Source organism: Ptychodera flava, chromosome 20, assembly GCF_041260155.1.
Source record: "Ptychodera flava strain L36383 chromosome 20, AS_Pfla_20210202, whole genome shotgun sequence".
Classification (NCBI taxonomy): Eukaryota; Metazoa; Hemichordata; class Enteropneusta; family Ptychoderidae; genus Ptychodera; species Ptychodera flava.
The window spans coordinates 30,907,186-30,923,382 of NC_091947.1; the positions used below are offsets into that span (position 1 = coordinate 30,907,186).

Consider the following 16,197-nt stretch of genomic DNA (forward strand, 5'->3'; position numbering starts at 1 on the left):
ATGCATTGGGGTTGGCATGGGGTTTACTCGAAATTTCAGAATACTATGAAATTCCCCAGACTTCCCCCCAAGGTCGTTAATAATTACGACTCCCTAAGTAAGATTTTTACCACAGGAAAACGTTAATTTTATTCACTCTTCATCCTTTGTTAACCTTAGAAAGTTTGATTATGTAAAATTGTATTGTTACTTGTTGTAATCTTGAATTGTTGAAATTAATAAAATCTTGGAAAGTAAAACATGATCCTGTGTCACTGTTGTTCCTGTCTTGTTCACCATCAGAGAAAAAAAAGATTCTAATGAATTCACACCCAATTGCTCTACCAAAACAGAAAAATTATTGACATTTTTCAGGCAAAAACACACGCCGTCTCACCAGTAATACTTGTAAGTTCAATGCAACTCTGCATAACATGTTCGGACGAGAGAGATGACCATAGAGGGCGAACGTCCTACTGGTACTCGTGTGACAGGCTTGCAACCACATGACATACTCCGGGTGCGCGCGTACTGGTCTACAGAGTTTGTTAGGTCACCCATGGAGGTCTCTACTACCTCCATGGGTCACCTGACCGCTCACATGATCGCCTGTTCAAAGCGTATCATATATGTACACTGTCCCTGAAGGGCAAGTTGGATGTAGTAGGTCAGCACTATGCATGTAGTCACCTAAACTACAGAGTAGCCAGCCTAGATTAGCCATGATGGTCATGTGGTAAGTGATTTCGTTTTACATGTAATTTCCATGTTTTTTTTTCTTGTTCCCTTTTCGTGAGCTGTTCACAGCCTGCTTAATTTTCCGATAGGGATCGAGGCCGGGTCACGGATTCTTATCTGTTTTTCGTGCGTAGTTCCATAGGGAACCCGAAATCTGGCTGTTGTTCTTGTTGTTGTTTGTCTGTTGTTTATGTTTATATTAGTCATGTTGTTGTTGTTGACCAATAAAATTCAACGAACATAACTATAGTGTTGTTCTTTCAAACGTAATGTAGATGTCAAAAGATAAACACTTCAAGGACAATGGCACTACTATTGTTTGACGCAATGCAACTCTCGATCTCCCAACATACACTCTCTACACATACATATATGTACAGTATATGTGTAAGTATTGGTTTAAGAGTTTATATTGGGAGAGAGTTGCATTGCATCAAATAACGATAGTGTCCTTATAGTGTTTCTTATGACATCTACATATGTTTGAAACAATCACAATAGTTATGTTCGTTGAACTTTATTGTTAGCAACATCAACACGCCTATTTAAACATGAACGACAATACAATGACAAGAACAACCAGATTTCTGGATTCCCTATGGTGTTTCTCGATTCTCAGAAAATCTTTTCACCCTGACTGAACAATTCATTAACATCTCCATCTTTTACCCCATCCATCTCGTACTAAAAATCACAAAACCCATTTTCTATTTATAACTCTTAATTTGTTCAGACAGAGAAATACTCCTCCTGGTATGCAGGGCACAATGAGGATGGGCAATTAAACAGACATGGACTGTTTTCTTTGAGATATGATAGAGATAGTAGGAGTACTCATAACTGTCTTATATGTTAAAGCTTGAAACATAAAATTTACTATTTATAATTTAAGTAAATCAATGTAACATTTTACCAGTTAACCTGCGGATTTTGGGGCATTGGTGCAATCTGCGCAACACGCAACATTGCACTGCAATACGTAACATTGCGCCAACGAACGCAATAATTTTGCCATGGTTCCAAATGGAGTTGGGTGATCCTATGAATGATGGGGTTGGCAGCTTGGCAGTCCATGGGGTATTTTCAATGTAACACAGATTAACAACCAAATTACTTGTCAACTTGACAGAAAAAAGTGTAATGTAGGCTTAAGCAAGCAATAAAAATATTATTATTATTAAAAAAAAATCAATTTCCCAAAGGACAATACTGAAAATCAGCTTATTTCTCTACTAACAAAACAAGAGTAATCTTTCAATAAACAACTTGCAGATTATATTTTTACTTTATATAAAACAGAAATACCTAGTTATATTTATTATTAGCTAATATTATTATACTGTAATACTTTATCTTTATTGAAGAAAATTTGAACTTATTTTTGTATCACACTTTTATTGCCACAAATGTGATGTAAATCCTATATTTACAAGCAAGCAATAAAAATATTATTATTATTATTAATGTTAAATAAGTTCAAATTATGAATAGAAGTGAAGTTTATGAAATCGAATTTAGAACGATCGGTGCTTGGTACTCCCATTTTTAAAGTCCATTCCTGATCTTGCTCTGTGTTCAGCTGCAGTGATTACTAAGGAACGACATGGGACAATCTCAGTCCTGTGCACCTGCAACTTTCAGTGATATTCTTTCAAGAGTATACCTTTTACAAAGCAAAGCTTATCGCTCTAGACTAAATACATGTATACCAGTATTGTTATCATTGTACATTCCACATAACGATCGAGAATCAAAATATTTGGCATGACGTCTGTGGTTTAATTTCAAACTTCAAACTTTATACGAATGGAAAGAACAGTAAAATGTCACACTTGGTTGCAAAAACATCTTTGCGACAAGCTGATGGTAGCCTGGCCTAAATCACAGTGATATTGGGGAAAGGGTGTCGGTCATCGTCTCATTACCAGAAAGTTGCGGTGAAATGTTACCCTGGTAACACAGCGTGTTGATAGACAAGTTTGCTATACAAATGGGGACATGTGGATACACTAATCCAATGTTACGATCCCTAAGTTGGAAGCAATTCACACTCAAAGTCAAAGCTGAAAAGACAAAGTAAAACATTATTGGTTGATATAGGTTTAGTTTTTGGTGCCAATTAAGATGCAATTCAGCAGCATAATTTTGAAGTTGATGTGCATGTTTCCAGTGGGATCTCAAGATTCTGTTGGCGCAACATTAATTGATGGGGCGCACTGTTGCATATTGTGCCAATTACTAAATGTTGTTTTTTGGTGAGGCTACTTGCTTATAATGCTGGTACATTTTTCTTATAGGGGTAAAGACATTTTCTGTTGATAAGAACGTGGAGGTACTGATAAGACATGTACATTGTATAAGCTGGAATTTTCTCATACAAAGCTTAAGCTAATGTGATATACAATATTTTTAACCTAAGAGTAACAAATCCTGTAGAGTTCTGTGTCAGCTTCCTGCAAATCACAAGTAGTGGTAATCTGCCGCACACTGCAAATTATAAAGCAACTCCTGTTTCCTGCCATTGTGTTATCCACTAGTCATTAAACTGTGTCCTGACATATCGAAATTTACCCAATCACATCACTGTGCCTTCAGATTTACATAACCACTGCAGGCAATAACTCAGTGATAACCTTGAAAGTATCCAATTCCAATGGTCGGCATTGATAACACAGTATGTGTTCCCAAAGATAAAAAATACCATGCCCTTCTTTAACCTTTCATACCTTTGGTTGCATCTAGTCGCAGGCACTCAAGTTTGATGAGTTTAATTTACATATCATGGTCATTTAAAGCAGGAAGAGGCATCATATTTTGAATTGTAATGAATATTCATTGTAGAAGACAGTTTCTTGAGAACTCTCACTGGCATTGTTTGAAGATGAGACTCAGAGACTCAAGAATTGGATGGTCGGAGTACGTCAACATTTGGTGAGACGGTTGTTTAAAAATTACTATATGTCCAATGTTCATACACTTTTGAGTATAGACTTTTCAATTCTTTTTTCTTGTGACAGGAAGTGTTGGTGAATTTTTTCATTGACTTTAGAAAGTAGTAACTCAGGATGGAAACCAATCAGCAAGATTCAACATCTACAGCTCTGTTATCAGATAGAGATTCACAGCAAGATGGTGACAGTGATGGCGAGGAAGTCAAATATGTTGTCTACAAGAAACGATGGCTGGTACTGTTCATTGTGACTTTCTTGGGATTTTCTTCAGACATGGTAAGTACAAGAGAGAGTTGATTTTATGAAGAAAATGATATTCTGAGACACCTGCACTGAGATGTAACTGGAGAGAAAGGTTTGAGACATTTGCGTTACATTTCATTGAAACAGAAATCAACAGTTGAAATTTTATAAGAGTTTTTTTCAGCAGAGGTTGACCAAACAATTTCTGTAATGGCTCTACTGAATTGGCAAAACGAAACTCAGTGTATCTCTCATCAATTTATAAATATTGCAATGCATGAAAACTTATTGCAAACTGATACTCCGACAACATAGTCTAAGGACATTTGTTTGAAGTTGATCATATACAGTAGTTCAAAGTATTGATGGATATGAGAAATATTTTAACTGCAGCTTTCTTGATTACACCTCATCACATCTTCAGATCTGAGATCATGATCCATTGGGGTTTGGTCTACGTAAATTTTTTACCTTATTTTGATTTATTGACATAAATCTGTTTCTATATATATGTGTATATATGGTGATGAAAAGCATTGTAGACATTTTCTTGAAAGAACTTGCGATTTTCAATTTCCAAGGGAGATTTCTTGCCGGTAGCCAATACCATTGTCATACATGGCATATTGCAGTGAAATTTGCAACACGTGAAAATGAACTTTTGATGCATGGATCATTGTACATACATGTATTATGCAGCCAGTGTAAAGAAAACAATTTCCAGAATGATTTTTAGATTGCTTTCGCTCTCAATCAGTAAAAGATAATAAAGAAAAGTAACGTTCTGTATTGCTGTATTTTATGGGTTTTTTTTCCGCAGATATGGATGTCATTCAGTCCTGCAGCAACCATAATGGCCGACTATTACAATGTTTCTATAAATGAAATAAATGTAGTTTCTCTTGCACACATGATCCTTCCTATTGGTTTCAGTTTTGTCGCATCATGGCTTCTCGATAGCTATGGACTTAGACCATCTGTAAGTCAAATTAATTGCATGGAATTTCCCAACTCACATTTATTTACCATGTAAAAGTTAATTCAAAGGAATATTTTTAGCTCCGCTGTCAGCGACGCGGAGCTTATCAAATAGGTTGATTATCCGTCGTCGTCAGTCGTCGTCCGGCGTCGTCCGTCAACAATTGCCTTCTCCTCTGAAACCACAAGTCCAATTGCTTTGAAATTTTATATGCAGTTCACTTGGGGTGACCTTACTTCAGTTTGTTCAAATCATGGTGATATTTGCATATTTGTATTTTTGGGGCATTTTTTTGTGTTTTTGGTAAAAAAATCTTCTTCTCTGAAACGCTCGTTCGATTGCTTTGAAATTTGATATGCAGTTTGCTTAGGGTGACTTAAATCAGATTTGTTCAAATGGTGGTGAAATTTGCATATTTGTATTTTTAAGGCAATTTTTGTCATTTTTGGTAAAAAATCTTAAAAATCTTCTTCTTCAAAACTACTGGTCAGATAGCTTTGATATTTGGTACATATGTCCCTAGGGATGATCTATTTCAGATTTGTTCAAATTGTGCAGAAATATGCAAATTTGCATTTTTAAGGCAATTTTTGCCATTTTTGGTCAAAAAATGTATTTCTCAAAAAGTACTGGTCTGATAGTTTTGAAATTTGGTATACAGGTTTCTATAGATGAACTAAGTAATATATATTGAATTTCTGGTGAAATCTGTAATTTTGTATTTTTGGGGCAATTTTTGCCATTTTTGGTCAAAAAATGTGTATTTCCAAAACTACTCATCTGATAGCTTTGAAATTTGGTATAGAGGTTTCTACAGATGAACTAAATGATATTTATTGAAATTATGATGAAATCTGCAATTTTGTATTTTTGGGGCAATTTTTGCCATTTTTGGTCAAAAAATGTGTTTCTCAAAAAGTACTGGTCTGATAGCTTTGAAATTTGGTATACGGTTTCTACAGATAAGCTTAGTAATATATATTGAATTTCTGATGAAATCTGTAATTTTGTATTTTTGGGGCAATTTTTGCCATTTTTGGTCAAAAAATGTGTATTTCCAAAACTACTTATCTGATAGCTTTGAAATTTGGTATACAGGTTTCCATAGATGAACTAAATGATATTTATTGAAATAATGATGACATCTGCAATTTTGAATTTTTGGGGCAATTTTTCCCATTTTTGGTCAAAAAATGTGTTTCTCAAAAAGTACTGGTCTGATAGCTTTGAAATTTGGTATACAGGTTTCTACAGATAAGCTTAGTAATATATATTGAATTTCTGATGAAATCTGTAATTTTGTATTTTTGGGGCAATTTTTGCCATTTTTGGTCAAAAAATGTGTATTTCCAAAACTACTTATCTGATAGCTTTGAAATTTGGTATACAGGTTTCCATAGATGAACTAAATGATATTTATTGAAATAATGATGACATCTGCAATTTTGAATTTTGGGGCAATTTTTCCCATTTTTGGTCAAAAAATGCGTTTCTCAAAAAATACTGGTCTAACAGCTTTGAATATTTGGTATAACTAAGTGTGATATTTTGAAATTATGATGAAATCTGCAATTTTTATTTTTGGGGGCAATTGTTGCCATTTTTGGTCAGAATATTTTATTCTCAAAAAACTACTCATCAGATAGCTTTGGTTGACATGTTCTTAGGGATGATCGGATTTGATATATTCAAAGTATGATGAAATCTTCAATTTTGTATTTTTGCAGCTTATTTTAGCCACATTTTTCTGGCCACTGCATTGAGTTATCAAAGATTTCCACCTTCTTCATCAACATGTGTCAAAAATAGTTATTCTGTACATAAACACAGCGGAGCTATATCGGCCGCTAGGTCGCTTGTTTTACTTTAAATGAGTAGCTTAGAAAGTTCGTCAATTTCAAGCTTCCCTACTGGATACTTTGTTCAATTAAAGCCAGTGAAGTATCTCTTTACTTTGAAAGATTGGCAAATAAATGCATGACATTTAAAAATATTGATAGATAAATGCATGACATTTAAAAATATTGATAGAGGCACCATACAATGAAGTTATGAATGGTTAATAAAAAGTTGTAGAAAAATATAATATGGTGGCCAACAAAGAAAAGAACAAAAAACATTTTCATTGAATTTCCTTCAGAAAATTGAAGTAATGTATATTGATTAGGTATATCAGTCAACTTTTTCTCATGTTTGATTAAATGGAAGGTGAAAGGTGAAAGGTGAAAAGTTCAGTGTGCAAATGACCTTGTATTACAGCTGCTGATTGGTTCATGGGTTGCTTTGATAGGCAGTGTGCTGCGAGTGATCAGCACAATGCATTTCATGCCATCATCTTGGAGATTTCCAGTCGTCCTGACGGGACAGGCAATCGCTGCCACTGTTGCTCCGATCTTCAACGTCTGCACAACAAAAGTTTCAGAACAGTGGTTTGGACCCAAACAGCGATCCCTGTCAACTATGGTTGTGTCAGCATCATATGGAATTACGCTGGCAAATTTGATAACGCCAATAATAATAAAGTACAAAGGAGTTCAGTTTATGGTAAGCATATATATACACAGACATTGTCTTCATTCTTTTCTTGTGGTATGTTGACTATATTTACAAGTTTTGGCTTACTTTTTGCCAATCAAATTTTTCTCACTGTTGCATGGATATATGCTGTACATTTCTGATCAAGCCTAACCACTTATGACATGTGCTTGAAATAATTTTGAACCCCTAGCTGAGACTTAGAGCTGATCATTTGAAATCATTTGAGTATCATTCTTTCTCATGAAAGGGACAAAATCAGCCATTTTTCATGAATTTTGTTTGATACAAGATACTACTTATATTGTTTTACATGTTGTAAGATACTGAATGAATGGGTGACTATGCATAAACTCAACCCCGGTTTTAGACAAATTAAATGAAACCATTGCCAAAATGAACTAATGGTCATGACCATTTGACCATTAGTTCATTTTCGTGATGGTTTCATTTAGTTTGTCTAAAACCGGGGTTGAATATAGGCATAGTCACCCATTCATTCAGTATCTTTCAACATGTCACACAATATAAGTAGTATCTTGCATCAAACAAACTTCATGAAAAATGGCTGACTTTGTCCCTTTAAAATGCTGATTAGAACATACATATATTCAATTGCCTACACAGTGGAGTGAAGTCACCATTTAACAGCTGACAAGACATCAGATTTCAGTTAGCTTAGAAAGAAAGTGACTTATCTGTGTGGACAATTACTATCAAATGACATTGGCTGCATATAGGAGAATTCCTTTAAACTTTACTAAATTTATTTGTATACTTGAAAACTCTGAACACACCTTTTGACAAATTAATGATCAATATTAATTGGTTGAAGATAAATAGCCATCCCACATTGTTCTATTAAGTTTGAGTTTGTCTGTCTGTCTTGTTTTTATAGTTTATTTTGTATGCTGGATTTCCCTTGTTTGGAGCTCTTATCACAACATTTGGAATGACAAGCAGTAAGCCTCCAACACCGCCATCGCCAAGTGCTGCAGCCGGGGTTCAACCATTCTGGCCTGGTGTCAAACAGGTAAAGAAACATTAAGATTATACTTACCTGTGATAACAGTGTTTTGATTAAACTGATGTAATTTGGAAAGGATAGATTTTATGATTTTTATGATTTTATCGTACTGGTATAAATGTACAGAGAAGCCTGATGAATTATGTTGACAGATAGAATAAACAAATTTGTCAATTGTTCCATCTTGGATGAGAAATCGCTGCAAATTTACTCAAGCATTCGGTCTCATTTGATTTCATTGTTTTTAGTTAAATCAGTTTTATAATTGTGATTTGTGTACTAGAGTTGCAGTTCAAAATGCTTAATGACCGTTTTTTGTTGACTGTCATTGACATGATCACAGAACAACTCACCTCATGACCTTCCATACACACGAATGGTGGCATGCAGAAGTGGTGATTCGTAGAACGATTGACCCAATGAGCTATCATGTAAGCCAATCCGATGAGCAGAATGGTGATTTGTGTATGCTGACAGATGCATGACTTTTCTGACTTTCTTTTGAAAATGATAAATTGCTTGCTTACTGACATAATTACCATTTTTGAAATGAAGCACAATACCAAAATGAGACATATGTACAGTGTTGATGCTGATTATTAATCGGTAAGTGCTAGCAGCAGAAAATAAGCCGGGAGGTTCACTAATAAAACAGATACCGTATGTTACCAGCTGTATTCATAATGCTACATGCCTGATACAACCAGGGTTTAAATTCTGACCTCCTGCAGATTTTGAAAAACCGACAGTTTATAATCTTGATGCTGTTGGTTGGTCTTGAGAGTGGTTTGTTTGACGCCCTCAGTGTTGTAGCAGAGGAAATGATGTGTACGCATGGATATGAGCCGGTGAGTTTACCCAAGTTTTAGCCCTTCTCTGTTAAATTATGATATCTGCCAGTTTGTTTCAGGGCAAGTTAGGGATCTCCATAGAACCAAAAATGTTGATGAAGTGCACTCACGTTCACTAAGATTAAATATGACATGAGAGTCTAAAATGAATGACTAAAATCACAATATTTTGATATCATTTTGGTTTTTTGGTCTTTTAAATTATTGGAGTTTGGGATCATTTTACACTTCTTTATGGAATATGCTCACATCCTAAGTATGCCAACAACTGATTTTCTGATTTCTACACAATTTTTCTCATCAAGGTATACACTGCGCCCATAAGATATGTTAACAGGCAGTTAACAGTTGACCAATCATTGATAATCTTTCATTAAGGAGAATTATATTGGTACTCTTCAACAAGAAACAAAAATAACATGAATGTATAAATGTTGTTATTGAATGTGAAAACATTTTATGCAAGGGCATGCCCAGAATGAAAGGTAAAAATTTCAAGTGTATTTTGAACTCACTTATTATAAATGTTGATTGACAGAGTCAATTCTATTCAATGTAAATTCTTTCAAATTTCCATAATAAAAATATTGATAATTGATGTTAAAGGCCAATGAGCTGCAACTCTGTGATATTTGTCCAACCTTAAGGTACCTCCAATTTCCTCGGATAGTCATTGCAATCTGCAAATTGAACCGTCATTAATTATGCCTCAACAACATTTGCTTGTGGCAGAAAAGGCAAGAAATTGAACTGATTTTTGTTTTGTTTCCTGCCATTTTCAAAATCTTGCCATGTTATGTGAAAAACGGAGAATTTTTTGTCAAAGTGGAGTGAATCCCTTTCCCATCCTTTCAGTGGGTTGCACCATGTTGTATTTGTTAAGATTCAAACGTGTACATTCAACATTTATGCTGTTTATCATGTAGTTGTATGGAAGCGGCCACATTTGGGTGTGGCACCCGTTTAGTATTTGTCTTACTGAAACCTCCCCATTAAGTCCCACTCAGTGGATAATTATACTTGAGTAAACATCTCTGAGTAAGAACATTTCTATGAACTAATTTTAGTCTAAATAAAAAATTATGAAAATAATGCCAAAAGTTGCAGCTCATGTGTCTTTAATCACTCTTGTTTGCAGACGTTTTCTGGACTTGTGATGGGTGTACAGTCTGGTGTTGGTGTCTTTGGAGCCTTATTTGCATCTCTCTACGTCGATAGAACCAAGTTATTTGAAGAAACACTCAAAGTGTTGTATTGCTTGTCTTCCACAAGTGTAGCTCTGATGATGACGGTAAGTTCATTTCTTGCAACTCCCTGACTGCCATTGCCAATGTTTTTCAGAGACCTTCATAATCATACTGCAATACGTACGGTATCAAGTAAATCAATAAATCAATGAAATTTGAAAATTATTTATAAACCTTGTATATTTGAAATTTTCATGATATTTCCTACCTTTGTAGTGTGATATTCAGTAATATGACATGTGTATCACAGATAATATGAACACATTAAGGATCTTGCTGAAATTTGTAGCATTCAAGATACATACTAATTCATAATGAACCAGAAACTTTTCGGCATTCAGGGTCATCAAGAGGTTAAATTCAGACAGGTTTGTCAGTTTTTTGGAAGAAAAGACCGGTCAGTTTTCTTAAAAGAGGAGAAATATGCCAGGGTTGTTATACTTCCTGTTGTTACAAATCTCTTTTGATTTGGTGATGTGTATATTTATGCTATTTTTTCTGGCCTTTTGGGTGACAAGTAGCTCTATTAAAACAGCGCCCTCAAGGGACATGGTGCATGATTAATTATTTTCATGATAGTTTCAGAGTGATCATACTTTGTACTCAAAGTTCCATACCATCACTACATGACCTTATCCTTTTCTCTGTTGTATACAACCACTTCTTATCTTCATAAACACAGAGCAGAGGATGAGTGAATTATGTCAGCACTTGTCGCTGTAAGAGAAAAAAAATACATCAACTCTTAAAAGGTGTTCTAGATATTTTTCACGATAATTATTGGAAAGGAAATTGTCTTCTATTTTCTATCGCCAGTCATTGCCAGGAATTACTTTTCCAATGTATCATGGTGATATTGACATTGTTAAAATGAAAACTGGTCAAAGCAGTTCATTTTTTGTACCTCCAAGTTTAATACTGTTGCTAGATTCTTTGCACCTCTCAGTATAGTGAATGTATTTAAGGACAAGTGGAAAATAGTTCATACCGGTATGAGACATTGTCCTACCAGCGGCTGCAGCAAAACTGTTTATATATGTAAGTTTCTTATGTAACTGTCACAGCCAATAAACTGTGATTGGTATATTTAGTACTTTTTTGGAAATTTCAACCAGTACTGAATTTGCCATAGCAACCTGAAACATTGTAGTACAGAGCTATTGAAATGAGTTAAACCTGAGAAAATATTTCCAGGTTTACAACTATACCCTATAGTCACCAGAATAAATACATACATGTATAGCTTAATGAAAAACTTTATCTGCACTAAAATTTGATAAACAAAATGGACTTTAATATACTTGAATCAGTGAGCAAATGTTTTGGTCTTTCCATATTCAGGTGTCATGTATTCCTCACATGCAAGCACCGATTCTCATCACCAATATAGCATACGGAATATTTTCCAGTGCAGCTTACCCAATTGCCTTAGAACTTTCTGTGGAAACCTCATACCCCGTGGCTGAAGGTACTTCAAATGGGCTGATCTTAATGTTTATGTAAGTTTTATTTGTGAAAATGCTTGTATTACAGTACAGTGAAAGATAACTTTGTACTTTGTGCAATGATTTCCAAAATGAGGAGATCAATTTATTTGATGAGATATCACTATTAATTGTTCAAATCTTATTCCATATCTTAAATGTTAATGCAGATGTCAGCTGCCTTCATGTAAAGTTATGATGAAGATGAATTTAGCACAAGTCTAAATGCTGCTTGTGAACAATGCAAAATGGCAAATGTTTGCCATGTTTTATTTTCACACCTAAAAGCTGGTAGAGTGAAGGCATCCATGTAGAGGCGATTCTACCATAGTCAACAATGATATGTCAGTATTCTAGCAATACTGTCACTCTTCTTTTTCAAACAAAAAAGTGACACTGCTAACAGAAAAGAGACTTAAAGGCCTGTGCTGGCATCAGATTGTCTTGCAGAGAAAGCTACTTATTAGATTACAATTTCAATGGAAAACAAAAGGCTATGACACTACATAATCCTCTTGTAGACTAAAACAAACTCGATCCCGGGGATCAAGTCCCTGGCCTGTAAGTGTTGTAATGCAGAGTCACAATCAATTATGCGTACATCTGCTATCAGAAAGATCAAGCAATATGTTAATATTTTTGTTTGTTTCTTTTGTGTGTATCAGTTTTCCACAATATTTCAATCATCTGTTACAGCATTGATTTGTCTTTGTCTTTTGCTATGTTGTTTCCCGTTGATGAAAAACTATGTAATATAATTTTTCAATGTTGTATTTCCAGACATTTGGAAGGCGTCATATTTACATTTATCCTAGAAGCGTTGAGTCAACCGATGACAAATTATGAAAGAATCCATCAAAAATGTAATCCAACAACTCCCCATCATCAAGGAAGTAACGTAACATCAGGTTACCATGGCTACAACAACTCGTATGGTATCCATGGATACTATGATTCATCAACGTATCATCCATCCAGGTTTTATAACAGTGTGACAAAAACAAATGTTTCAGAACCAAAAGACATGACAGGTGAATGCTTATCTTGACATCTCAAGGAATTTAACCATTGATTGTGATCAACTGAAAAAATAATAAGTGTTTCTTTTCCATACAGCAATTGACAGTAAACTACGTTAACATTCACTAAACTGGTTGTATTGATATTTTTTCATACTAGAGTTTATATTCAATGGAATCATTTCTTCAGATAGATAATTTTGGCTTCACAATACTTTTCCTATAAGGTACACTTTATCCAAGGGAGCAAACTGGTTTTGTGTTGGGTACTCCTTATGGTAGTACTCCAGTAAAGTTTGGTCAGGTGGTCCAATAACCTAAAATTATTATGTAAAAAGTCAAATATACAGTATATAACACTCGTTTCCATCCAATTCCATTACCATTCCATGCTCTGACTGTTTGAAAGTTAATTATTTTGGCAGGGTAATCGTTGATTGTAGACCTCAGATCACTGTATTTGGTCTTCCCTAAAAACAAAAAACCTTTACTAATTATTATTTCTACAGTTGCTTAAAATATCACTTGGCTTTGTATACATGCCCTTCTTGCTGAATCATTTATCTGTAATTTTCTTTCTTTCAGTGGCAATGATGGTGTTTGCTGGTCTGGAGTGTTTTCAAGCCATTGCTCTGACATTGTTTTTCAAGTCTGGCAATCGAAGACTGAAAGCTGAAGAAACAATGGAGCCTGCAGAAGGAGAGTCTTCTGTGAATGCATAAACTTTAAAGAGGCATTGCCATTTTGTAATGTTTTCATAAATCATATTTTGATGCCAGCTGTAGTTACTTGACATTGAAATTTAAAATTATGAGTAAATTGCAGGAAAATCTATAAAGGTGCAAAACTGGTGTTCAAGTTTGTTTCCAATTTTTAGCAGACATGACCTGAATACCAGTTATTGTTCTGATATCATTCTAGAAGGGAGCAAGAAGCAAAAAGCACACCTCTACATGTCGTACATGGATGCTCACTGGGTTCAGATCCTTACTGACTACACATTACATGTGAGCCAGTGATGAAGTTCAATCTTGGAAACGTTAAAATTAAGCAGGCCATTGAAATACTTTGCCAACAGAGCCCACACTTTTTATTTAGTTAGTGAGGTTGGTGCATATTAATGCAAGATCAAAATAAAATATAGGCCTTTGGCAGTACTACTAAGGTAATTTCTTTAATATAATCAAAAATCATTGTCTCTCAAAATGTAAATTATGTGCAATAATCATAATGAGATACTGTATCTAAGAAGCCAGATGTTGTGTTGGTCATAAACTCCATGTAGATAATACTAGAAGAGAATTTGACTCATGTTATAGTTTAATATAGAAACATACACTCAGACCAGTGACTTTTATATAGCAGCCACATTTTACCAGAAACTTTTTTGAATTTGAGGATGTATTTTCTGTGTATGAATTTAACACAAATATGCAGACACTGTAGACTCTTTTTAGATCTTTGAGCTACAACTCAGGAGAATCAAAATAATTGTATTTTATATTGACGAAATAGCATGATACATAGAGGCTACAGTATGTACAAAATTTATTTATTTTCAAGGAAAGCATCATATTTCTGCAATCAAGTTTTGTAAACTCTCGGCCATGTCTTGCCAAACTTTCATTATTGAGATTTTAAATGTAAATTCAGTACTAGAGATGATTGGCGCATTCTTTGTATCTTTTAAATCTTAAATTTATTTTGTAGGACAATCCTATCAGAATCATGAAATCAATCAAGCTAGTTCAGAACAAATTTTACTGTGATTCCATCAAGAAGTTTTCTGTGAAATTGATATTGTAATCTAAAATCAAATTAAAATTTTTGAAGACCATTTCATAAAAGCATCTGACTGGACTGCAATTGTACAAACATGACACTCGTTGTGCGAGTGTGTCATTTACTTTGCTGATTTCACTCACTTTTCGTGATGAATGTAATGTTACTACCTATTTTATGTACAGTGTAAAAAAAATGTCAAGTTCAGTGAAAACTGGAGATCAATGAGCACTTTGTTTAAAGCTCCATAAGCTGTATCTTTTGGCTATTTTTTCAGAACTTTTGTTTTGTCGTTTCCCTGCACTTTCTGCATTGAATCCCTAAACTTTAATTTAATGCCAAGTATTTGGCACAGCAACACAACCTATATGAGTATAATCTACATTGTTATTGTTGAAAATTGTATTCAAGTCCAGACTAGAATTCATTTCTAAACAATAAACAATGATCACTACACACATACAAGCTGTGTTGACAAAAAAAAGAATACTCAAAATTTCAGCATGACAAATGGATTAGGGTCAGACATGGTAGTTGATATACAGAAGCAGAATACTGAAAAACTTGCCACAAGTTACAGCTTACGTCCCTTTAGATAAATGTGCTGTACTTTTTTAAAGTGGAAAAGAAAAAACATCGGAAACCTAACTAGACCAAGAGATCTTTCTTCTGTAAGTCCATTTCTTTACAGCTATATTGACAAGCTACTTTTTTCTGAAAGTAAACTTTACTGCCATTAATGTTTTTTTGTGTCAAACAAACACTCAAAAAAATTAGCCATGGATCAGTAACTGTAACAGGTGTGTGGCTGCTTGACTCTGAGGGCGCTGTTGTATGAGCTTGCTATTCAGCCAACAATCCGCAGTAGATTACATTGAAATTATGACTTAATGAATATTGAGAACCATTATTTGAAATATTTCACCCTGTATGAAATGATCATCCAAAACCAGTTTGGGGATTTGAAACACACACACATATCGTGTGTGTATTAGGCAAAAAAAAAAAAGATAAATTGTGGTGTTCTGATAACATGGTTTTCGAAAATAGGGTAGGTAGGTCGGTAGGGATATTTTTGTCCGTAATATTTTTAAGTATGCACTTTTCAAGGGTTCAGGGTGATCAAACACTGGCCACAACATTTCCAGTAAAAACGTATGATACATATAAAAGGAATAAAACAAAAGACATCCTTGTTCAAACAAAAATCAAATGCCAGGTAATAAATGCATGATTTTGTTTTTTAGCTACTATAGACTAGAGTCTATAGAAGCTATTGGGATGGGTATCCGTCCGGCATCCGTCGTCAGTCTGTATGTATGTATATAGGTATGTATGTATGTATGTCTGTGAGGCGTCCGT

At 34.5% G+C, this 16,197-nt stretch overlaps 1 protein-coding gene across 1 annotated transcript; it reads left to right on the forward strand.

Moving 5' to 3' along the window:
• The first annotated feature begins 566 nt into the window (after positions 1–566).
• LOC139120621 (solute carrier family 49 member A3-like) lies at positions 567–15,611 on the forward strand. Its single transcript, XM_070685132.1, has 10 exons — positions 567–715; positions 3,735–3,944; positions 4,732–4,890; positions 7,150–7,434; positions 8,324–8,458; positions 9,184–9,300; positions 10,442–10,594; positions 11,892–12,049; positions 12,815–13,065; positions 13,639–15,611. Exons 2-10 carry the CDS (start codon positions 3,783–3,785, stop codon positions 13,773–13,775), a joined length of 1,557 nt encoding a protein of 518 aa, XP_070541233.1. The 5' UTR covers positions 567–715; positions 3,735–3,782; the 3' UTR covers positions 13,776–15,611.
• The last annotated feature ends 586 nt before the right edge of the window (positions 15,612–16,197 follow it).